The 27,144-nt window shown below is 39.3% G+C and overlaps 1 protein-coding gene across 1 annotated transcript in view; it reads right to left on the bottom strand.

Annotated features, from left to right (window-relative positions):
• Nucleotides 1-27,144, bottom strand: part of CTTNBP2 (cortactin binding protein 2) — a 151,555-nt gene that overhangs the window by 14,396 nt on the left and 110,015 nt on the right. Inside the window, exons 9-13 of the mRNA XM_073619827.1 lie at nt 23,193-23,310; nt 21,157-21,429; nt 18,779-18,874; nt 7,245-7,324; nt 59-145 (exon numbers count right to left, since the gene is read on the bottom strand). Of these exons, the coding sequence (XP_073475928.1) occupies nt 59-145; nt 7,245-7,324; nt 18,779-18,874; nt 21,157-21,429; nt 23,193-23,310 (654 nt within the window). The remainder of the gene's footprint in view (nt 1-58; nt 146-7,244; nt 7,325-18,778; nt 18,875-21,156; nt 21,430-23,192; nt 23,311-27,144) is intronic.

Here is a 27,144-nt window from a genome sequence, read left to right as displayed (position 1 = left end):
TGTTAGTGTTGGAAATGTGACCACGCACTGCTATACAAAAACTATCTCTGTCGTATACCTTAATGTAGCATGACAGCTGATCCACAATATATTCTTGCAGGCTCCCTTCTGGACCTTGGAAGATCACATTGTGATATTGCTCGACCTGTTTGAAAATAAAATAAAAAACAATACAATGACCATCAGCTCCCATACTAAAGATTCACTACAGTGTACAAAGAAATTGGATGAAAGAATTAATCTGAGTATAAGAAAAATTGCAATTGTTAATTTTGAATACCAAAAATTTTGAAAATCAAATATGGTCTATAAGCTTCACCCTGCAAAATGCAAATTAACTGATTATTAGGTTCCAAAAATGGTTCTCAACGGAAATTAACAACAATGAATGCAGCAGGGGTCCAGTCCTATCCTGGATAACTTGCTAACAGAACTAAGTACTGGAACCACAGAGGTAAATAAAAAGCATGCATTTTTTTTAGATCAGCACCGGGGCTGCCCTCTTCCCATACTCCTGCAACAATAATCTCCCGCTGCTCCAGGGGTTAATACAGCTGCTGGACCTGTCATAGGCACTCATTAAGAGTGCTGACTATAACTGATTTTTCCACCCTCTTCCTTCAATCGCCTCCCTTTCATTCATAGTGCTCTTTTCATTGATGAATGATTCTATGAATAGAGAAGGAGATGAAAACAGTGGACATAATTGGCACTTTTCATGACTGCCTATGACAGAACCAGGGGCTGTATTAAACCCTGTAGCACCAGAAGATTCCTGCTACAAAGGTATGGGGGTTAGAGGAGTGAAGATTTGAGCCATCAGAACAAGGGACACTTCTCACTGAATGTAAGTACTGTTACTTGTGCTGATTAAAAAAAAAAAAAAAACTAAAATCAGGCCTTATTTTTTATGATGATAAAAACTAAAAAAGCATTTTTTTTCTGTGGAAGAAATCATAGTGAATGGAGGCAAACTTTCAGCAGTTTAGTGTGGTCCTACTAAAAAAAAACCTTAGGGTTGAATTAAATTGTACCCTCATCTGTGGTGTCATTGTATAAGTAATACAAGCAAGGATAATACAAAAAGAACAAATACAGAACACTCTTCTAAAGATGGGTACAAAAGAAAACAATTACATTAATAACAGGGTGCAGTAGGAGCAAAATAAATGCACACATGTATCCTAATATATGCTATAGAGTGCTAATACAAGATTTGCACTTAGTAACTAATTTACAATATATCAAAGATACTATAGGTTTAAAATTATATAGAAAATGTAAAAATTCTAAAAGAACATTTAGAGTCATTTAAATTTAATTTGCACACAAACAATCCAAAGCACAGAACCAATCTGACTACTGTTCTTAGCTTTTCCAAGCTGAAAAATAAGTAATTTTAATTGTAATTATCAAGTCTGCCTAAGTGCACCATTACTATCACATTAAGGAAAGTGAGGCAACCTATAACAATTACTGGATAGGAATGCAGAAATCAAGGTTTTCATTTAGACGATATATGGAGACAGTCCGAGACGTGAGCTGACAATTCTTTTTTTATATTTTTTATTGCACAAGTCCAGTAAACAATAGAGTGTAAGAGCTGAGTCAATCACAATTAAATTATCCCATGGGTGATAAAAGTTTTAGCAACTCGGCTTACTAAATGCGTGTGGATTGCACATAGTCAAGGTAGATGTTGGTACTAATCAGCAGTCATATGAATTACAGCTATGCATCTACTAAGAACCAATATAGTTATTTTAGGTGTTCGTTTTAGAAGCAGCAAAGCCCTTATGACCTTTGCTGAATGCTGTCTATCTATAGATCTTTTAAAATATACATCGGCATTATTTCTTCTTCCTCTAGACTTGGGTATCACGCTGATTCCAGCAAGCTGCTGACTGAATGTTGCAGTGTTTCGGTGTGTCAGACATGCTTTGATTTACAGGATACTGCAGCTGCCGCGCACATAGCATGCAGTGAAACCATGGGTGGTCAGGATCAAATAAGATAAAAATTTTAATATACTAGAGAATTAATTATATGTATAAATGCTATAGCTGAAATAGAAACAGAGTTTGGAAATAGCCTCACTTATCCATATTTTATTTTATTTGTTATTTTAAGTACAATTGTTCCTATTTGATTTTTGTCTTTGCAAAAGCAGATATAATATATGAACACCAGAGGGCAGTGTTTGCCTGCATTTTTTTTTCTTTCTGCCTTTAATATAAACACAGTACATTAAATATCCCTTGAAAGGCAATACCACCAAAAGGAAACCTGGCTTTTCCCCCAAAAATCTATATGAAATGATGTTACTGCCAAATTAAAAGGCCCATTGGTAAAATGTGAAAAAGGCAACAGAAGGTGCCAATATGATACCACTAAATAACCCCCATGTATGTTTGGAAAGAGAAAGTCTTGTCAACTGCTGTAGATCTTCTGTAGATACCCTCAGGATGTCCAGATATATGATCAAAAATTTAAAGTGGTTGTAAAGTCAGAATCATCAATAACTTGCATCCCATCGGCCTTATCAAGATATAAAGTACTGTGTGTCTGTTTTTCAAAAATTCTAATCCTAATATCTTCTCTCCCAGCCCCTCTGTGTTGTCATGTGTCCTCCTCCGCTCTCCTTCCCTGGTTTAAGGAGAGCAGTGGGAGGTGATGAGATTCCTCTCTGATGTCATCCAGCCAGCAGAGGGGGGTGGATGACCACACAATGGTGCGGTGGAAGAAGGTATTTAGGATTCAAATAAAAGAAAAATGGACATACTGTATTTGTATCTTGATAAAACAAAGGGGATGCGAGTCATTTGTAAATGTTACTGTGTCAAGCCACAGGGAATAGCAGCTAGAGGGTAGGGACGGGGAAGAGATCGGCTCTCACACACAGGCTTCAGAACTTACAGACAGGGAGGGAGGAGGAGAGGGAGATACTCAGAGCAGAGAGTGGGATGATGGAGGCACGTAAACTGACCACGATATCATGAATCAGCAGCTATGATTACCCTGGTCAGCACACATAGGGGGGGCACATGAACAGGCAGAATCAACCAGGTATTTTACAACATAGAAAGGGAAAAATTACACCGCAGAAGCACTATGCTATATAGATCATGCCTTAAAGGAACAGAAGCCATTTTTTTCCTTTTAGGGTTAGAATTTAGGGGTACAATTTTTCAATTAGGTTTATTTTAGGGGTACAATTTAATCTATATATTCAAGTTATGTAGCTAAAGGTTTGTTGGGCAAGGTATGTCTTTTTTCTGATGATACAAAGGTGTGTAATAGGGTTGATATTCCTGAAGGCATCTGGAACATGATTTGGCATTGCTGGAAAATTGGTCAAAGCAGTGGAGACTGCAGTTCAATGTTTCTAAATGTAAAATAATGCACCTAGGGAAATTCCCTTGAGAAAGTACAACATTGGGGTGCAATGTTAGCCAGCACTACAGAAGAGAAAGATTTGTGGGTACTTATTTCAGATGATTGCAAAATGACCAAATAGTGTCACCAGGCAGTGGGAAAAGCGAATAGAACTATAGGATGTATCACAAGAGGGATCACCAGCAGGAGGAAGGAGGTTTTGATTCCCCTATACAGATCTTTAGTGAGACCTCATTTAGAATACTGTGTCCAGTTCTGGAGACCCCACTTACAGAAAGATATTGATAAAATAGAATAAGTCCAGAAACGGGTAACAAAAATGGTGAAAGGTTTGGGGGATAAAACATATCGAGAGCGACTTCAGGAACTTAATAAGTAAATGCTAGGGACAAACATACACTAGATCGATAGCCAGACAATAGTTAACAGAAAAAAAAAAAAAAAAACAGAAAAAAAAAAAGGCAGACTTAATGGACTATCCCGACCCCTTACCACGTGATCAGCTGTCAGCCATTGACAGTTGATCATGTAATGTAAACAGAGCCGGTAATCGGCTATTTTTTCTCCTCGCGCTGATAGCGTGAGGAGAAAAAAAAAAGCCGATCACCGGTGGCCGTGAGAGGGACATTAGTCCCGATCACACAGAGCTGGCGCCAGCTCCTCAGTGCCCACCTGTGCCACCTGCCAGTGCCACCTACCAGTGCACCAGCGCCACCCATCAGTGCCCACAGTGCCACCCATCAGTGCCCACAGTGCCACCTATCAGTGTCCACAATCAGTGCCTCATCAACAGTGCCACCTATCATTACCATCAGTGCCACCTACCAGTGCCCATCAGTGCCACCTATCAGTGCCACCCATCAGTGCCATCTTATCAGTGGCCATCTGTGCAGCCTTATCTGTGCCCATCAATACCGCCTTATCTGTCCCCATCAGTGCTGCCTTAACTGTGCCTATCAGTGCCCACCAGTGCAGCCTATCAGTGCCCAGCAGTGCGGCCTATCAGTGCCCACTAGTTCCGCCTCATCAGCGCATATCAATGAAGGAGAAAAATTACCTGTTTGCTAAATTTTATAATAAACTATGAAACATGATTTTTTTTTTTTTTTTTTCAAAATTTTCCATCTTTTTTTGTTTGTTTAGCAAAAAATAAAAATCCCAGCTGTAATTAAATACCACCAAAAAAAAGCTCCATTTGTGTGAAAAAAAAAATGATAAAAATTAAATTTGGGTACAGTGTTGTATGACCGCGCAATTGTCATTCAAAGTGCGTCAGAGCCGAAAGCTGAAAGTTGGTCTGGGCAGGAGGGGGGTTTAAGTGCCCTGTAAGCAAGTGGTTGAAAAAAAAACACACTGCAAATGTTGCAATTTGTGTCCTCTGTAAACAGAATATGTTCACTCTGTAAAAACATAATATCTAGGTGTGGCCTGTGAAGTCTAGATACAGATGATCACAAGGTGCTGAGTCTTATCATTGGAAGGTACAGGCACCAGTCTACCTACCATGTCCATACCTGGAGCCTTGAGGCCTATTGCTTATGGCAGAATGATAGCACAGAAGTTATGAAGATTTGCCACATGATAAGAATTAAGCAGCCCCATAACCCTCAAGTTATTGCATGGTGGTCTCTTCTCTGTCAGGAGGTGACCACCTTGCTGTGACTAAGTTAATATAGCTTCTATCAATTCTCCCACATTTCTGAGCTCTCTGTTCCCGTAGCGTGGTTTTCACTGGGAGTGTATGTTGCTGCACTGCCTCCATTATGATGCAGGAGGTTAAAGGTAAGTTGTAGCGATTTTATAGTTGATATGTAGCTTTGAAGAGGTGAGCTCACAATCGGTGTCTTCGCCTTCTCTAGGCATTAAGTCTTCTTTTTCACGCCATCTTACCATCCACTATCTCTGTTTGCCTTCTTAGCATTGAGCATTGTTGCAGTTCACCAGCAGTGAGTTTGTAATGTACCCGTCTATATTGTTGTATGCAGTAAGTCCCGGGAACTGTAAGATCAATATAGCTGGAGGGAGGTACTTTATACTACAGGGAAATCAGATAGCGGGAGACAGCTTCTCTCACATGCGGCAAGTTCATGAGAAGCCAGGACCGGAAGTACCCTCCATCTGTGTTTACTGGTATGCATAATTTAGGACACAAATGCTATGAAGATTCTTCGGAGAAACCTATCACTTGACCGGCTGCAATCATTTTACTATCTGAAATAAGCATACAGCTGCTTCAGTGAGAATGTGCATACTTGTTCTGGGGCAGGAGGTTGGAAGGCATTAGGGAATTGACTAAGCATACTAGCCAAACAAAAGATATATCGTCAGAAAAAGCCTACAATTTTCTATTCGCACAGGTACTTTGTAAAGACATGACTCAGGTAACATTTTTTCTATTTTCTACACAGAATGCATAGTTATAAAGCTATAAGATTTATTTATATCTATATTGTACCCACACAGCTGTTTTGGGAAAAAGTACTCATTAGGCAACACATTGCTTCTGGGTGCTGATAAATAAATAGCTACCATCAAAATGTTAGCCCAGTTATAATTATCTAGCAGACTAATGTACAGGATGACAAGGGCTGGGAGGATGAGGAAAAAGATCTGTTATTAGACAGCAGATTAAGCTAAGGTTAGCTTTAAATTTCCCTTTTTCCTAATTGTCCACTATGTCTAATATAAGAACTGTGCTAGCTGTGTATAGCCTATTTTATTAATTGGGATTTGGGACATGTTATTTTATGCTTTATATCTACAATTGCACTATAGAGTAATCACTTTAGTTTCTTAGCCTATCCACTATTTTTGGGCCTGCAACTTTCAACTGCAATGCAGTTAAAAGTTACAATTAAATAAAGAAAAGGGCACGTGGCTGTTTTTGTGCATTGTGTTACATTGGCAGCACATTCAAAATAAGTGAACTGCCCTAATGTAATGCATGTTAACAGGGAAAATATGGCACATTATTGTGTATAGTAACATACTGCAGAGGTGTGAAGGGTCCTGAATATTTGTAATCTGCCCTACTGTATAAAATAAATCTTTTTTGTGACATATAGGCCATAATTTAAGAGCAGCTTTGTATGCATATATTTTGATTTCTGGTGTTTTTCATAGAAAAGATTAAGGCAAAAAAGGTAAATAAGAATTTAAAAACAATACTTTTAAAGTATTTGTGCCCCTAATATTTACCCCAAAACATAACTGAGCAATCTGCATCTGGATAGGAAACTCATTAGGTGAGATTTATTTTCAGTCCATGACAGCTGGCATTTCAAAAGTCAACCCCGCTGGGACCTGCCAGGGGTGCTGAAACTGTTTACCACTCTCAAATGGCCCTGAGACAAATAGCTGACAATCCTACACCATTATAACCTGGGATATGTGACTCAGGTGGTTAAAAAAATGCAGTAATAATGCAGAATGATGTAGCTACTAGCACTTTGCAAATGTTGGTCACTCAGCACAACACAAGTTTATTTTTCTTCACATATTTTTTGATTAGCAGATTTCACATCAGGTTTATGTCTCTTGCATGTATTGCATCTTATACTTAGCAAGCATGCAAGCTAATTCTTAAGATAAGTGCACAAGTCAATTTTTATAAAATTAAACGATGAGCTACTATTCCAGCACAATATTTCAAAATTGTTAACTGTAGTTAAAAAAAGTTATACTGATTTTCTAGGAATATGTAGTACCTAAAGCAATAAATTAGTAAATACACAAACATGATTTAAGGAAGGCATGAAAAAACTAATAATATATGAATACTGATTTGAAGGAAAGTTTGAAAAGACATACTGTACTAGTTACAATTTTCTCATGAGTCAGTAACCTACCAAGCGAAGGAAGTTTTGCAATGTCTGTAGTGGGATCATTGAGGCATAAGCCACACTTTTAAGACTTCCATCCTTTGGACCTGTAGAGTAAAAAAAAAATTCTGAAATTCTGTAAAAATTCTGCACAAAATAAAATGCAAACATCCATGATAACTCCCATCAAAATAAGTGTTTCTAATGCCGCGTACACACGAGCGTACTTTACGGCAGACTTTGTCCTGCGGACTTTTCGACGGACTTTACAACGGACTTTCCAAATGAACGGGCTTGCCTACACACGATCAACCAAAGTCTGACGGATTCGTACGTGATGACGTACGACCGGACTAAAACAAGGAAGTTCATAGCCAGTAGCCAATAGCTGCCCTAGCGTCGGTTTTTGTCCGTCGGACTAGCATACAGACGAGCGGACTTTTCGACCAGACTCGAGTCAGTCGGACAGATTTGAAACATGTTTCATTTCTAGGTCCGTCAAACTTTTGAATAAAAAAAAAGTCTGCTGGAGCCCACACGCGATCGAATTGTCCGACAGACTCAGGTTTGCCGGGCCAAGTATGCCGTAAAGTCCGGTCGTGTGTACGCGGCATTACAGTTTCTTTTACTCCTAATAATACAACTTAAAATTAGGTGATAACAAAACCAACACAGCAATGTATGTACACTGCTCACACACAGTAATGTATAAAACACGTTTTTGTAACATGGTTTATTTGTCCATCATAATTTACAAAAAGCACAATGACAAGTTACACAACATACAGTAAATAACATTGTTCATTTACTTTTACATTGGCCAGAGCAGTAAAAATCCAATAAAGCAGCACCAACAGGATCCTAAAGATGACAAATTATGTGTGTGTATGTATGGGATCCACAGAAGTAGAAAGAAGGGAAATTACCCGCAACAGGTAACTTCTGCCTAACTTTCACTGTCTTTCCAGCACCTAGTGACATTTATTTTTGAATTACCAAATGATTTCAGATTATCATGCTATCGGAAAAAATGTGTTGACTGCTGGATTATTGAAATATCTATTTAAAGTAATTGAGTAGTTGGAGTTGTTTCTTGATTGACGGATTACTGGAATCTAATGACTGTCAATCCCTGGAGTATCATATTTTACTTTATTTTTTAATATAATTTGTATTTAATAGGCAAGAAGGGTTAATGCACACATTACAGTAACACAATCAAATCTCACTCTACTGATGAATAAAGAGCCAATGTACATCAAACGTGTTTGAGAGTTATTTTTTTCTTTAATTTGGTCTTTTTGTGTCCAAGAGAACCAACATGGGATGGGTGGGGGTAACTGGGGAAGGGGGTCAGGGAAGAAAGGGGGACCCAGGAGACACTGGGCCTCAAAGTCTGTGCCCAGGGAGGGGGTGTGTAAACATGACAATCAAAATAACCATTGTATTACTGACAGGCAAGCACAGGGAAAGGGATTTTCCCTTCAAAGCAATTATTAAGTGAGGAAAATATTGTTGTGTGTGTATAGGTTTTAACCAGGAGATGGTGGGTGGGGGGCTGGGGGTTATAAGAAGGGTAAGATCGTTTCTTAGTTGTTGGATAGATGCCCAAAAGGGATTATTTTAGAGAACTCCCACCATGGAGAAACATGGCATGTTGTGCACGGTCCCACCAACAGGTGACAGGGATGGAGGATGAAATGCAAGCTAACTAAGTTGGGACCTGGTACCATCTAGTAAGCAATTTCGTAAGAATCTTGTATTCAGTAGGCAGGGGATGAGACATGTGTCAGGTGGATCATTTTAGTTTTCTGGGGGTGAAGCTGAAGCTCAATTCTGACTAATCCATGAAAAAGTATATCCCTTCATTCAGCTGCACATGTGGAACAATTTATTTGAAAAAATAAAGAAATTTATGAAAGGGTTTCTCCTGCAATAAGCAGTTCAATGGGAGTCAGGAAGTGGTTGGGTCTTCAGCACTGTGTAGATAAAATTGCTCAATTTCTCTTCATGTATCTAATGGGAACCTCCCATATTGGACCTGTAGGTGGTAAGGAAATTAACTGACCATTGCGGACAAGTTTACCATAATATGTATTCCTATCTCGGGCCAAAGATTGGAAGAAAAACAGGTGTTTTCTTTTCAGGGAAACTAGAGGAATCACCCTCATGGAACCAGTGGGGATATCAAGGGACACAGCAACTCTTAGTATTTAATCTGTCCCAATATTTCACGTGTGAAGTATCAGTGGGGATGTCTGGGAGGCATCTGACATGTTTTGGTGCATATGCCAGGTTGTGTTCTGCCATTGTTTCTTCCATGGGGACCCATCGTGTATGTTTAAGGCAGAGACTCCAGGTAAATATCCTGGTCAACTACTTTATATATTCTGTTATATTAAGGAGGCCTGGTCCTCTTTAGGTCTTGTCCTGGTTTTGTTTGATAATCTGGGTTGTTTCCCATGCCAAAAATGTAAGTGTGATCTCATCAATTTTTTTGTGACAGATTAATGGGCATCATCTTCAACAAGTAATATGATCATTTTGACAATATTAAATTTTCCCCACCATGTGAATGAGACTTTTTTCACGCTATCAAGATCTTATTTGATAATCCTTAGTAATAGACTGTTATTCTTTGAAAAGAGTAGGTTGCGGGAGTCAGTAAGCTGGATGCCCAGATGTTTCAGTGACTAACGATATTGACAGTCAAGTTCTGTAGGTGGCAGAATCTCCAATTTATTTAGGTAAATTTTAAAATTTGATAGGGCCTTAAATTGCTGCAACTCCAGCACTAAGGTGAAGTTCAGTGATATAGTACAAAATATAATGTGCATAGGTAGAATATTTATGTTCAGTAGAGCCTGTGTGAACCCCCTAAATGTCTAGTTCTACCCAAAAATGCTTCCATTGCTAGGGAAAATGGCTATTGTGGTAACAGACAGCCTTGCCTAGTTCTGTTAATTATTTAGAAGGGCTGGAAAGAGCACCAATAACTTTGACCCTAGCTAATGTACCAGTGTCCAACTCAACATTTTAGGGCTTGGACCTGGAGTATTAAGGGTTTCTTCCATGAACATCCAATCCACCCTATCAAGAATTATCTCAAGCTTCTATACCTAGTAAAAATGTAGTCTTGTCTGGGTGGATTAGGCCTTTCTGACTTCTAATGTGTAATGCTTATAGACCCAGTAAATAGGCTGAAATAGTAGGTGGTAGGAAATGGACAGCCATGTTATGTCAATCTGTAGAACTGATCTGAGGGAGACTCCCCATAGTGGGATGTCCACGGACCCATGGTTTAATAATGTAGAAAAGAGTTTTTGCACAGTTTGTCCAGCAGTGGGAGGAGGGCTCGTCAAATCATGAAGGTGCATCTGGAAAGGTCAGGTGAAGACTTAGTTGAGCACAGTCAACTAACCCTTTTGTGCATATTTTAGCTGTAATCACTTCTTTTTCTGTATATCTGTGGAGTTACAGTACCTTGAAAAAGTATTCATACCCCTTGAAATTTTCCACATTTTGTCATGTTATAACCAAAAACATAAATGTATTTTATTGGGATTTTATGTGATAGACCAACACAGAGTGGCACACATTTGTGAAGTGGAAGGAAAATGATAAATGGTTTTCAAACTTTTTTACAAATAAATATGTGAAAAGTGTGGCATGCATTTGTATTCACCCCCCTGAGTCAATACTTTGAAGAACCACCTTTTTCTGCAATTACAGCTGCAAGTCTTTTTGGGTATGTCTCTACCAGCTTGGCACATCTAGAGAGTGACATTTTTTGCCCATTCTTCTTTGAAAAATAGCTCAAGCTCTGTCAGATTGGATGGAGAGCTTCTGTGAACTGCAATTTTCAAGTCTTGCCACAGATTCTCAATTGGATTTAGGTCTGGACTTTGACTGGGCCATTCTAACACATGAATATGCTTTGAGCTAAACCATTCCATTGTAGCTCTGGCTGTATGTTTAGGGTTGTTGTCTTGCTGGAAGGTGAACCTCTGTTCCAGTCTCAAGTCTTTTGCAGACTCTAATGCGCTGTATACACAGGCAGACTTTTCGGCAACAAAGGTCCGACAGTCTTTCCGACGGATTTTCGAACATACGGACTTGCCTACATACGATCACGTGATGACGTATGACCGGACTAAAATAAGGAAGTTCATAGCCAGTAGCCAATAGTTGCCCTAGGGTTGGTTTTCGTCCGTCAGACTAGCATACAGACGAACTGATTTTTTGATAGGAACTGGGTCCGGTGGAGTTTCCGACGTAAAGATTTGAAATATGTTCCAAATCTAAAGTCCGTCAGATTTTTGACAGAAACAGTCCGCTGAAGGTCCGATGAAGCCCACACACGGTCGGATTGTCCACCGGATTCGGTCTGTCGGACCAGTCCGGTCGAAAAGTCCGCTCGTGTGTACAGGGCATTACATGTATTCTTCTAAGATTGCCCTATATTTGGCTCCATCCAACTTCCCATCAACTCTAACCAGCTTCTCTGTCCCTGCTGAAGAAAAGCACCCCCACAACATGATGCTGCCACCACCATGTTTCACGGTGGAGATGGTGTGTTCAGGGTGAGGTGCAGTGTTAGTTTTCTGCCACAAATACAGTTTTGCTTTTAGGCCAAAAAGTTCAACTTTGGTCTCATCTGACCAGACCACCTTCTTTCACATGTTTGCTATGTCCCCCACATGGCTTCTCGCAAACTGCAAATGGGACTTCTTATGGGTTTCTTTCAACAATAACTTTCTTCTTGCCACTCTTCCATAAAGGCCAGATTTGTGGAGTGCACGACTAATAGTTGTCCTATGAACAGATTCACCCACCTAAGCTGTGGCTTTCTGAAGCTCCTCCAGAGTTACCATGGGCCTCTTGGCTGCTTCTCTGATTAATGCTCTCCTTGCCCGGCCTGTCAGTTTAGGTGGACGGCCATGTCTTGGTAGGTTTGCAGTTGTGCCATACTCTTTCCATTTTTGGCTGATGGATTGAACAGTGCTCCGTGAGATCTTCAAAGCTTGGGATATTTTTTTATAACCTAACCCTGCTTTAAACTTCTCCACAACTTTATCCCCGACCTGTCTGGTGTGTTCCTTGGCCTTCAAGATGTTGTTTGTTCACTAAGGTTCTCTAACAAACCTCTGACGGCTTCACAGAACAGCTGATTTTATACGCACACAGGTGGACTGTATTTACTAATTAGGTGACTTCTGAAGGCAATTGGTTTCACTAAATTTTAGTTAGGGGTATCAGAGTAAAGGGGGCTTAATACAAATGCACTTTTCAGGTATTTACTTGTAAAAAAATTTTAAAACCATTCATCATTTTCCTTCAACTTCAGAATTATGTGCCACTTTGTGTTGGTCTATCACATAAAATCCCAATAAAATATATTTACGTTTTTGGTTGTAACATGACAAAATGTGGAAAATTTCAAGCGGTATGAATACTTTTTTCAAGGCACTGTAGCAAATCACATCTTTCAATTTATCCTGATCTTATGTCAGTGGGCATAGCGCTCAGTGCGGTCTGTCTATTTTAATACAACTGGTCTAGTCTGTCCTCAAAATTTGGTTAAAGATTGCTTATAATGTGGAGATCAGGTCAAGAGGTTTTTTGGCTTCTGGGAGACCTATATTTATGATATTAGCGTGTCTACTTCTGTTTTCATAGTCATCCAATTCTAACAGTAGGGTTTCTATTTTAAGATCCTGTCTGTATGAATGCTCTTTTAGTAATCCTATTGAATGTCCACGTGCTTATTTTCAAGGGTTTCCATTCTGTGACCAAGTTGTGTGGTATCAGCTTTAAGGGAATCAAGTTCTTGTTTAAATGATGCTTTCGTCTTTTTAACCTCCCTGGCGGTATTCCCGAGTCTGGCTCGGGTTGGATTTTACATACCAAAAGCGGTATCCCCGAGCCAGACTCGGGCTTGCATCGCAGGATCCAGGAAGAGCATACTTACCTTGTCCCCTGGATCCTGCGATGTCTCCCCGCTGTGATCGGCGAGCCGCTGTGTCTCGCTCGATTCACAGTGCCGAGCTCCGTCCCTTGCGAGCGTTGCGACACACGGGGACGGAGTTCGGCGGTAAATTCAAAAGTGAAACACACAGTATAGATACAGCATACTGTAATCTTACAGATTACAGTACTGTATCAAATAACTACACATCCCCTTTGTCCCTAGTGGTCTGCCCAGTGTCCTGCATGCAGTTTTATATATATAAAACTGTTCTTTCTGCCAGGAAACTGGAGATTGTCCATAGCAACCAAAACTGTCTCTTTACATCAAAAGTGGTTTTAGAGCAGCTAGAAAAAAGCGATAATAAATTAGAATCACTTGCAGAATTGAGCGATAGTGATTTGTGGGGAGATCCGTCATCAAACACTAAAAGTAACGAAAGCTAAAATTCTGCAACTGAGCAAATTTCAGTGTTTTTGATTTGATTACATTATTATATAATTTTTATTATTATTATATTATTATTTGTTATAATTATTTATAGTTATTTATTATATTATAATTTTTTATTTCGTTTTTCAAACTTTATCATACCCGGGATGTCTACTAGACTCTTGTTTGGACAGATTTAAGTGAACTATTCCTAAGAATTACAGGCCTACAATATAAAACGCCAAATTTCTGTGCAAAATAATTGTACCGCTTTCAGCACCTAAAATCAGAAATAATCATACCGCCAGGGAGGTTAAAGAACTGTTTTAGGACATCAATTTTGGCAGTGGGCCTTAATATAAGCCCTTCTATTATTTTGTTATATTATTTAATAAACAATGTATTTCATTTTATAAAATATGTGTACATAATCTATATGGTTATAAACCAATTTCTTTTCATAAAGAAAAGTACAGTAATTTAACTGATATTATTCCTCCATTTCCTCCATAATAAATGTAACCTAAAATATTTGCTGCACACAATCTGTTCAGGCAAAGCACTTGAGGTTTATAAAAAATGAACTCATTGTGTTCTCACTAGCAGGCAGCCGAGAAGATAACTTATTTAGGGATGGAAATCTATTACAGTACACAAAACTGTTTTAGCTTATGTCTGCACCAGATCACATAGGATATACATTGAATTACGCTGTGAAATATAAGTAGCCAAAGTATGGGATTTTTATGTGCAGGGCAGGTCAAACTCACACCTGAACTGTGTGAACATCTTAACATCCTATCAATATGTTATTATCCCAGGTTTATGTACTCTGTCATATAATGCCCTTGATTATTTAAATCATTTCTTGAATAAAGACAGTCAGAATCTACTTTAAATACCAATAAAAGATCAAGTAGCCACCTCACAAACCTTGATTGCTCCAGTACAACCCTAATATTGGGGGATCAAATCTTCTAATAAAAGAACAAAGAAAAAAAAAACACCCCTTACATTAACCCTAAAGCTCTCTTTAATCTTATTTCTGCTACTTTTAGCTGTGACTGCCCACACTGCAGCCAAATGCTTATGTTACTGAACAGGAGGTCTCCATAGCCTCTGCTCTATGGATTAACCTAATCGGGTTTACATGCATATCCAATCAGCCACCAGACTCAATTCAAGTAGAAAATACATCTATCTGCTGTTTGCTCCAGTGCTGTTTGTAAACTTTTCAATTATGTACAAGTTTTCATTTCCCATGGGAAAGTCTGTTCCTTGAAAGAAGTATATAGCTGTGCATATAAGATCAAGCAATAACGCTGACACCTGCATCCCTTCTAGGCACAGTTCCCCTGACTCAGCACTGCCACAAGTGAACCAGCTGCTTAGAACTGAACGGCATTGAACAGATATTTTCCTCTTTTGCATAAATCTTTCCATGAAATCTTTTCCCCTGAACGGAAGGTTTTATCATTTATTCTCAAACATGTTACTGCCATGGTATGCCATAATCTTTTGAATTAACCTTGTATTTGCCTTCTCCATACAAGTAATATGGTGTTTCAACTTCAAATTTTGTGTAAATCCCTACCTGCAGGTGATACCTGGTATATCGGCTCTGCTAGTTAGCCTTACATACTGTAACTGTTGCGTTTTAGTCTACAGAGACAAATTAAAAAGAAAAAAAGCAGAATAATGTGACCCCCTCATCACAGGGTCGCTTATAAAAATGCCAGATCTTTAAAAGAAGCCCATTTATACTCACCTTTATACAGTGAGTATTTGATCCCCTGCTGATTTTGTACATTTGCCCACTGACAAAGAAATTATCAGACTATCATTTTAATGGTAGGTTTTTTTTAACAGTGAGTGACAGAATAACAACAACAAAAAATCCAGAAAAACATATTTCAAAAAAGCTATAAATTGATTTGCATTTTAAAGAGTGAAAAAGTATTTGACCCCTTCGCAAAACATGATTTAGTACTTGGTGGCAAAACCCTTGTTGGCATCTCAGGAGGGATTTTGTTGCACACCTCTTTGCAGATCCTCTCCAAGTCATTAATGTTTTGAGCAGGGGCGTTGCTAGGTCTACAAAAGATCTGGGGCTAGAGCCCATAGCAGCGTAGTAAAGAAAGTCATGCACTTGGGTGGGCATACACATGTATACAATAATATACGTGCGTGTGTATATATATCCCCAGAGAGCCCCCCACTTACATCAGGGTCCCCAGAGAGTCCCCCCTTACATAAGGGTCCTCAGAGAGCCTAATATAGAAAAAAGAAAATGACTCCTGCGCACAAGTGGTCAACCAGATATATGGAAAAATGACTCAGAGAGCCTCCTCCTTACATCAGAGTCCTCAGAGAGCCTCCCCCTTTCATCAGGGTACCCAGAGGGCCCACCCTTACATTAGGGTCCCCAGAGAGCCTCCCCCTTAAATTTGGGTCCTTAGAGAGCCTCTGCCTTAAAATCAGGGTCCCCAGAGAGCCTCTCCCTTGCATCAGGGTCCCCAGAGAGCCCCCCACTTACATAAGGGTCCCCAGAGAGCCTCCCCCCCCTTTGGGGACCCCTGTACAGACTCGGGGCTATTGGCACCAGATTCGGGGCTATAGCCCCAAAAGCCACCCCCTAGCAACGCCCCTGGTTTTGAGGCTGACGTTTGGTAACTCAAACCTTCAGCTCCCTCTACATATTGTCTATGGGATTAAGGTCTGGAGACTGGCTAGGCCACTTCAGGACCCTCATGTGCTTCTTCTTGAGCCACTCCTTTGTTGCCTTGGCCATGTGTTTTGGGTTATTGTCATGCTGGAATACCCATCCATGACCCATTTTCAATGCCCTGGCTGAGGGAAGGAGGTTCTCTTCCAAGATTTGACGGTACATGGCCCCGTCCATCATCCCTTTGATGCAGTGAAGTTGGGGATGGTGTTCTTGGGGTCATAGGCAGCATTCCTCCTCCTCCAAACACGGCGAGTTGAGTTGATGACAAAGAGCTTGATTTTGGTCTCATCTGACCACAACACTTTCACCCAGTTCTCCTCTGAATCATTCAGATGTTCATTAGCAAACTTCAGACGGGCCTGTACATGTGTTTTCTTGAGCAGGGTGACTTTGCAGGCGCTGCAGGATTTCAGTCCTTCACAGTATAGTGTGTTACCAATTGTTTTCTTAGTGACTATGGTCCCAGCTGCCTTGAGATCATTGACAAGATTCTCCCTTGTAGTTTTGGGCCGATTCCTCACCGTTCTCATGATCACTGAAACTCCACGAGGTGACATCTTGCATGGAGCCCCAGACAGAGGGCGATTGACAGTTATTTGCATTTCTTCCATTTGCGAATAATCGCACCAACTGTTGTTACCTTCCCACCAAGCTGCTTGGCGATGGTCTTTTAGCCCATTTCAGCCTTGTGTAGGTCTACAATCTTGTCCCTGACATCCTTGGACAGTTCTTTGGTCTTGGCCATGGTGGAGAGATTGAAATCTGATTGATTGCTTCTGTGGACAGGTGTCTATTTATACAGGTAACAAGCTGAGATTAGGAGCACTCCCTTTAAGAGAGTGCTCCTAATCTCAGCTTGTTACCTGTATAGAAGACACCTGGAAGCCAGAAATCTTGTTGATTGATAGGGGATCAAATACTTATTTCAGTTATTAAAATGCAAATCAATGTATAACTTTTTTGAAATGCGTTTTTCTGGATATTTTTGTTGTTATTCTGTCTCTCACTGTTAAAATAAACCCATTAAAATTATAAACTGATCATTTCTTTGTCAGTGGGCAAATGTACAAAATCAGCAGGGGATACTTTTTCCCTTCACTGTATAATACCTGTTCCCTTTGGCTTTTGCATTGTTTCTGCGTGATAGCTTGTACATCAGTGGTTCTCAACTCCTGTCCTCGGGACCCACTAACAGGCCAGGTTTGCAAGATAACTGAAATACATCACAGGTGATATAATTTGCTGCTCAGTGATTGCAGTATTCCAGTCTGCATCGCCCCCAAGGTAATACTTAAAATCTGGCCTGTTAGTGGGTCCTGAGGCAGGAGTTGAACATCTTGTATGACTTATGAGGAACCACTGCATGTGGGGGAGGAACTAGAAAGAATAGGTATTCACACATCGGAAGTGTGGAACACCTGCAACACCTAGGAAGCATTTTATTGACAGACCAGATAGGGATGTGTAGATGGTGTCCCCTACAGGGCTGGCATTTTTTTTTATAAGAGAACCTGTGGTGAGAGGGTCATGATGTAGCTTATGAAAGAGTGCGGGTAGGGCATAATGGTGCACAGGTGTTCAGTGCATCCTTATGCAGGCAATCCCATTCATGTCAGGATGCAGCAGCTGCACACACATCCGTTTGGGTACGGGTCCTCGATTCCACACTGTATGTGTTTGGGGACCCGCACCCACATGCATGTCAAATTGGGAACTGTGGCTCTGTGCATCCACTGCATCCCAACTGATATGAATGGGACTGAATGAAAGGGAATGCATGCAAAACCTGTGCATTCCCATGCCTGTGTGGGCAAACATGGCGCTTGCACAGGTGTAAGCTTAAATATGCTTATGTGATTAAGGGCATACAGCCCCTGCATGCCCATAGAGTAACAGACAGCTCCAGCCACATGAAAAACCTGCTCATTCACACTGTATGGGCCAGAGAACCCATGTGAATGAGCCCTTCAATTTTTAAAGTTATGTTTTACAACCTTTTTTTATTGTTTCTTACAATTTTTTCAAATAATTTTTTACAATGTTTAAATTATTGTTTTAGAATTTTTACATTTATTTTTTCACAACGCTTTGTGGAGGAAGGCTGGCTATAACTGCCTCCTGCTGCACCGATCACCTGCTCCTGTCCATGAATTGATTCCCCTTGCTGCCAGGGCCAACATTCTGAACTGATGGGGCCCAGGCCCTGTACCGGAGGCCCAACTGTACCCCCTAACAGTGGCACTGTCATGGGGCCCTCATGCACCTGGGGCCCCTGGGCACTGCCCAGGGGTGCCCATACCTTAAGAAAGCCCTGCTTCCAGCTACTCTATTACATTACTATAATATCTCAATTCTACCTGAAACAAATAATGAACCACCCTTTTAAAAAGGTGCATTGTTTTAAAAACCAGGATAGTTGTTACTTAAACTTACCTGGCATGAAAACAGATAGCTGATCCACTTTGCTCATTTTCAGGAATTCCCATGGTGTCTGCAGAAAAATCTGTCCTACTGACCAGGATGTGTTCCCTATAAATAAAATGAAAAAGGGGCAAACTCAGCATTGTTATTTGCATCCTTCTACAATTTCTTTCTACAGTACTATCATAAAAGAAAGTGTACAAATAGATCACTAAATAGCTAATCCCCAAAGATGTTTTACAAATATCTACTTCCACATCAGTGCTAAAAATCTCAGGGTTAGCAACACAATCATAACAATGTGCCAATTTTTGTTTTTTTTTAAATGGGCATGTACTAGACCATGGGAAATCAGTTGTAAATACAATGTAACTATGAAGATTGAAATATTATTAACAAATAATCAAGTAGATTTATCAGTCTGATAGATCCTGCTTTGGCAATGACAAATTGCTGAGTTTTTTTGAAACTGTAGAATGTACACAACTTAAAGCCCATCTTTACAATAAAATGCACCTTCTATAGTATTGAAGAATGCGGGTCATCTGGTTCCTAAATTAAAAAGGGCAATATGTGGGTCATGCCACAGGTCTTACTATAATAAACACAGTTATGACATTCTTGGTAATCAGGGTATAGGTAACTAAAATGCAGCTCACCATCCCCTAAATATTTAATAAACTAAATCCATAGGACTTGTACTGTTTGTATACATAGAGAATACATTCTTGTTTGTAGGAAGAAAAAGATTTATCATACAGTATAAACCAAGACACAAGAATATAAATGAACAGGAACAAGTCTTGGACCTGAGAATCAGGGACAGTTGGTGGGCACATGTGCCATTAATTGGAACTGCATAATAAAAGTTCACGCACATGCTTCATGGTGAAACATGGCTGCCAAATCTTCTAACATAATGATGTGTAACAGTGTGGCACCAGTTTGTTGCAGTCTACTGTCACCAAGCTAGTTCTGTGATGAAAAAGATACATTTATATGCCACCTTCCTTCCATAGCACCCTACAATCATACAGACAATATCGGTCCTTTACAGTTATTGCTTCTCCACGGTGTATGATCACAGAATTCTGCGGATACAGGTCATGTTTTACAGGAGAAATATCACTACTTTTCAGGTACAAGTTATATCTTACAAAAGTAACACCAAGGGTGATATCACTACTGTCTCTGAATATTTTAGCAGAGTGACATCAATATTCTGCAGTTACAAATTACATTTACAGTAGTACTGATGCTGATCTGCAGACGCAAGTTCTATTTTTACTTGCGTGACATAAGTTATTTGATCAGCACTCTACAGATATGTTCTGTCTTACAGGAGTGAAGCATCTAGACATTACATATAAGTATGTTGCTACAGGATGACAGATATAAAAATACAAATATAAGATCAGTAAGAGGAAAATATTCATCTAACCAATGAGCCATGAATTAAATCCTCCTCTTATACAAGTATTCACAAAACCATATGCTGATAATCTGAACTGGACCAAGCTTGGCACTTCTTTTTTTTTTGGGGGGGGGGGGCAGGTACCTAGTTTTGATCCAAGCAGAAGTTGCCCCCCCACCCCCCCAGCTATGTGGGACATGTCACAGGTCCCAGAAAGTGCGAGACCATGCACAAAGCACAGCCTAGCTTGCTGGCTTCCCAAAGTAAAACATGCCTTCATCTGGACCCGAAGACAGCGGAAGAGCTGGCTTGGGTGAGGACAGAGCTGAATCCTTAGACAGGTGAGTGCCCTATTTTTAAAAGTCAGCAGCTACAAAATTAGTAGCTCCTGATTTTTAATTCAGACTTTTAATTTTTTATTTTCAGGGTGAAGAACCGCTTTAACCAGCTGGAGTTAATATGTAACATACTGAAATGTAATATGTAGCATTATATAATACTGAGTGGTTGCTGAATTCTGCATTTAATTGTCTACCTCTGAAATAGGCTTACAGGAAAAAGTAAAACACCCCCTCTGCCTATGCCTTATTCTTGTACCTTTGCTAATGAAAATACAATAATGAACCATAACCCCAGGATCCCCTAGCGCATAGCCGCATAATTACATTTATGGTAGTATACTTGCTGCAAAGATTTTGCTTCCCATATTGGACCTCCAACTTTATACACTTGGTGCACAGCTTGGCAAGACTGCATTTTTATAAACTGCTTGGCTCTTGTGCAAATTCTTACTACTTGCATGTTCAGCATTTAAAATGACATCAGTTGTGGAAGGAGCTAGCCTTAGCCAGGAAATGCTGTTTCACCTTGTTTATGCATAAAATAACAAGGCTTTTGTGCCAAACAATATATATCCATATGATGATGACACTAAACCTTAGCAGATCATATATCTTATATAGGGTATTGAATATACCTAGCCTGAATGACAAGTCAGTGATTGCACCAAGGCCAAGGTTGGATTCAGATGTGTTATTAAATGTCAAGTCTTCTTGGCTCTCCCATCCATCAGACATAATAGTGCTGAAGTGGTTCAGTACAGCCTGACTCACAGCTGCAGAGAAATCATCCCAGGTTGTATGTTTATGAATGCGAAGGTAGCAGATGTCTTCGCTTTCAAAATCACTTGCGCTGTGGCATAGCCGAACATTATCATCCAGAGAAATCCTTATGGGAATCCTGAGGGAATCTGGAAGAAAATTACATTTCTTGTAATTGAGATTCACACATTCCTTCCTAATGCTATTAATGAGGATAAGAGAAAAAAAGACTCTACATTGCTTACAGCATCCAATCAGATTCCAGCTTTTTTTCCTGACCTGTCCTTAGAATTATTACTGAAATCTGGTGACTACAGATGCACATTTCATACTTTGACATTTTATAACGGCCCTATGAACCTCTTGCCTATTCTGATGCTATAGTGAACTCTTCTGTCATTTATTTACTATACGGTATATGACCAGTCAGGGTTAAAATACTACTGTCTTCAACTGTCAAAAAAAATACAAATTAAATCGTTCTACATATAAATCACTTGCAGAAGGTAGGCTCAATCTTCTTAGTGAGACCCAGAACAGCTTTTTAGTAAGCTTAACATTTACATCTCAGAAGTGCAGGATTGGAATGTTTCTAGTAATGGTTGCATCTAGTTTCCATATCATATAAGTTCCCTTTGATCAAAGGTATAATCAAAAGCCTCCTGGCCTCAAGGGAGGGAGGAAGGAGAAATGCTCCCTTACTCTCAAGAGCACAAGTCATTGTTGGACCTTAACAGTGTTTTCCATGTACAGTGTCTTAAACATTTGTTGTGACCATACTCTGTAGAACATAGTAGAAAGACTACAATTTTGTTATTTACTACAAGGATGGGAGAATTTGCCTATGGAAAATGTGCACAATGGAGTATACTTTTCAATATGTTAAGCCAAAAATTGGAAAAACATTAACCACCACCCATAATCTATGTAAACCCTAACTACACCCATATTTAGAGAAAACATTCTTATCCTAGCTAATGACAGATCATTCAATGGTCTGAAATTCCTGTCAATTCCAAAAAAAATAAGATAGTAATAAATAAAAAAATAAATAATAATAGGTATATTGAAGGAGATTTGATGCATATTTTTTATAGCAAAAAAATATATATATAAATCGTTACAGTATGTTTAATATTCTATCTATTGCATTGACGCTAGTTTCTATACATTGTGAGGGTTACATTTACTAGTGTGGGCAAAATGCATAGGCATGAGAACATATTATTATCAATTATTTGATTCTATTCGCACCAATACATTGTGTTATAGTGTGATGAGTTAAAGTCCTGCTTGGAGTATTTTGGTTGCACTGACCTACATTTTGCCATTCGGTGTGACAAAAAAATGCATTGCACCTAAAAAAACATACAGTATATCAATGCAATGCAAGCAAAATCCTGAGACAATTAATTCACTGTTGCTTTTAGAAAGCATAACAAAAACTTACACTAGCCATGCATGCAAAGGTTTCTCTAGTTTGGCCCAAGATAAGCATGGATGAAGGAGCCAACCCTGCTGGGTTTTATATTCAATGGAACCAGTGGCTGCTGAATACCTAAACAGTGACTGCATCTGATTGGATGCAGTCTTTGTTCAGTTGACAATTTTCTTTTGACAAAAGTCGATTTGGAAAATATACTTTTGTCAAGTCAGGTGGCACCAACAGGGTCACCCACAGCTCAAATTTCGGCAGATTCCCAATGAAAATTGGAGCCATGTATGACCAGTTTTCGATCCTGAATGCCTTCTGAAATTTAGTGTGTCTCCATCTGAAGATAAAGTGATAATAATCTTTCCTTCAGACAGTAATAGGATTATGTGGTAAGACTTTCCGACTATGTGAGATCTATACAGCTTAAATGCCAAGCCACCAGATTGAGAGGACAAATAAAGAGTAAAGTTCACTCACTCAAATTCTCCAGGAGCTGTTTGCAGTCATCTGTAGCTACATCATGAACTGTCCTGTTACACTTGTCTTGCTTTTCTGGCTCCAACCCAGAGTGACTACATAGGATTTCTAAGCAATCCTGGAGAGATCAGATTAGTTAGAACAGAAGATTAAGGCCTAATCAGCATGTCCACACATAACAAATATATGCAAAGCCTGTAACTCCAACTGTTACATTTGAAATAAATATTGCTCGGGTCATCAATATCTCTATACCCCTTGTGGGAATTGTGACATTTTATGATGGAGATTCTATTTAGAAAAAGCATTTTGTTGGGGATAAAATAACAGTTACTGAGATAAAATATTGAAACAGGAGAAATACAGGTTTTTAGTAGTCCAAGTAAACTTTTTGATAATCTAGACAGTTAAAATGGAGCATAACAATCCAAAGATCCAGAAATACAGGTAGTTTAATTAGTACAAATCAACATGATTCTAGTAAAAGCTGAGCTTTGCCCCAGCCCGTTCTGTCACTTGAGCCTCCCTATAAGCCTCACGTATCAAAAGGTGTTTTAGTGATGAGTCCATTTTTTGGACCTTACAACGGGGATGCCAACCTATACACCTAGCTATGATGTTTTTCATTTTAATAGAAAATGTAAAGAAAATGTAATAAAAAAATACATTAAACAGTTTACAGGATTAAAATTTAGTGAAGTCAGATTGGAAAAGTGCCGGAGTAATTTTATTTGTTAATCTACAGTCACAGATTTTATTTTTATTTTTTTAATTAGTTTTGGGAGTGTTAGAGGGATGCAAAATATTAGACAAAGTAAAAATGACCTTGTGATTTAACATTCTGCTGCTCTTCACTTTGGAAGAAAAAGAATAACGATGCTTTGAAGCATAAAAAACAGAATGAAATTCAGCAAAACAGTTGGGGAATTATGTTTTAGGACTGTGCAAATGTAGCAGCACTAACTAGCTGCTCTAGGATACTGCTGTTGGCCGGAAAGCAAAACCCCTCTGTTATTCATACACTTGCAAGCCCAAGTAATAAATAAAGTATCTTAAGACTGGATTCACACCTATGCATTTCTCTCTGATGCCTTTTCCTTTGAAATCAATGGAGCACCCAAAGCAATTACTACAGCTTCCAACTACCATTTTCTTAATTTATGAAAAATCTCTCCCACCCGTGAAACATCTGATATTACGTGTCATGTTCATTCTCATGACTTTTTTTTATATATTTAAAGGCAGTTATTACCAGTGATGCCAGAGCCCCTGTTAACAAATGATGTAAAGGATACAGCCTGCATTTAAAGCTCAATAAACATTATATGGTCAAAGTTTCTTGTGGTGGATTGTTTCCTTAAAATACAGGGTGACCACACACAGACAGAATAAACAAGGCAGATTCCCGCATCAACTGCAACATTCAGGTCATACAAGGGAGCTGGGATGTATTAAAATGTATCTAAAATCAAAAACAAAAATGTACTATATTGCATCTTATCAGTCCTTAGATGTGATGATTGTAGTGTTTCTTTTTTCAGGTTTTGTTTCTTTGTTTTCACCAGATCCTGCTTGTAAGGCCAGGTTCACACCAGTGAACTGCGGTTAGGGCACAGTGCAATTCTATGTGCGTTTTACACAAGCTTTTAGGTGCAATCCCATTGACTTCAATTAGACTGTAAGTTTTCATGATATTGCATCACAAAGTTCTGCATGCTGCATCTTTGATGGTCTTTAAGAAAACACATGGTCCAATAGAACTCAACGGGGTGGCATCTAAATGCCATTTGTGTATCTGTGAAAGAGCAATGTTGAGCGTTGTCATTCATTCTGCTCTCCTGGTTTGGACTTAAAACGCCTCTCCCTACACTTGTTTGCATAAGAAACGATAGAGGTATTCTGCAGTCCGAAGAAGAAAAATGGGAAGGCTAATAACATTGTTTGAGATTTCAGCTTAGTGCACAGCAGTTACAGGACAATACATTTCTTTCATGATCAGCAGGTATTTTTCTGTGCAAAAAATGTAGTTGGCATGAAAAAAAAACAAAAAAAAAAAAACAACTAATGTAGCAACTACCTCTAAGAACTGATATGCTGTAATATATTGTATTCTTGTTTTTGGGTTTAGATATTTTTAGGCTAGAAACATATTATATCCTGTTCATTAGATTAATCATGGCAAAGACGGCAATGAGCCCCGGAGATCCAGTGAGATCCCTAACTGCCCATTGTATCATTAGTTTCATGACGCCTGCACATGGCCATGCAAGCATGGCATTCAATCAGAAATCACTTAAAATGTAGGGCTTCTCTATGGAGATAAAGAGCACTTCCAACCATCAGATCATATGCAGTCAGGTTATGACTGCAAATGGAAATAATAAGATAAGAGGACTGCTGCTGCTACACTTCAAGTTGGAGAGAAAAATGTAGTGGGTCCTCCCAAAGCAGTTTTGCAGAGCATGGAGCCTCAGATGTTTCACAACCCATCATTATCTCAAGAAATTACCAACTTTACCCCTTGCTAGGGCAAAACACCTGTATCTAAATATACATCTTGAGGGAAAACATAAATGTCTAATCTACCATGAATAACAATAGATGAGTGACAGTATAGAAAGAGTAAACAGCAGCAACAAACAATGAAAAGCTTCCATTCTAATACTTTCAAAACCGTTTTTAGATTATTGGTACTCTGCTTGCCATCTTTTACATGCAAATACAAATGAAAGATACACAAACATTTCATATGGGCTATTATTGCTGAGGACAGCCCATCTGCATTTAACAGAAGCATGAAAAGCCTTTAAGAATGGATCACTGCACTTTGGAGGTATTAGCCATTACCACAGATGAGACTTATCTTAACTTCCCTACTGAGAGAAAACTATAGAGATGTCATCAGTGAGAACAAAGGAAACTGAACCCTGGATACCAGCACACAGGAAGTCATTATTATAGTAATTACGTGTGAAGCAAGTACTTGTTTTTGTTAACTTGCTCATACATTAACTCTGCTGCTTTCTGATCAGGCATAAGACGACAATAGAAATCCACCCAACTACCATCTTAAACAATTTACAAATAATTTTTCCTGCCATTTAGCAGACCTTTAGGGCATGCACTATACATATGTGCAATGATCACTTATGATTCAAATGTTGGGAAGATTTACCCTGACAGAACTGTGATCAATCAGAGAACCGGGTGCAGCAGCATCAACACCTGTCAGGCACAGCTAGCAGTGGTCCTCTGAGATTGCAGAAAAGTGATGGCTTCACTAATTATTCATGTATATTGAGTCCTTTAAACATTAAATTACTAGGGGTCATAGATGCCTAGATAACCTGGCATTATTCACTGGATACACTGTAGTTTCCTTACCTACAGTAATTTTATACTGAACTGTTTTTAAGGAAATTATTTTCAACACGGTTTAATAAAGTCTCTCATTTTTTTGTTTTATTGTCCATTGACAAATTGACAAGAAAAAAACGCTTTACTTTAGCAGCTCTATTGTTTCTTTTTAAACAAATGTTTGTAATGCCTGCTGGTAAAGAATATCATGTAACCAGGATGACATTACAGTGTTCACTTGGTCAGGGTCTGTGCTGATTGATGCTAGGAAATGTTAAGATATGGATTAGGGAGCTAATGTAGAAGAGGTATCACCAAAAGTTAGAAAGAGTCTTCAATCCGCCAGGGGGGCCCAGAGCATATAGCGCTTGATCCCATTCAGGCCTATGCAGTGGTTGTTGAGCTGGCATGGTTGACAGTGAGCCCCCTTAACCCATCACTGTCTGACCACGCTGCCAACAAGGAGACTAATCTATAATGAGGCCTGATAGACAGGCACACAGGAAATGAGGGCACCAGCTACTATGCCATTTTCTCTCCTTAGAATAACTGGCAACTAGTAGGTGGATCTGGCCTCAGTCTTTCCCCTGGAGTA

The sequence above is a fragment of the Aquarana catesbeiana genome, linkage group LG03, assembly GCF_042186555.1.
Source record: "Aquarana catesbeiana isolate 2022-GZ linkage group LG03, ASM4218655v1, whole genome shotgun sequence".
NCBI lineage: Eukaryota > Metazoa > Chordata > Amphibia > Anura > Ranidae > Aquarana > Aquarana catesbeiana.
This window is presented reverse-complemented; position numbering and strand designations above follow the sequence as displayed.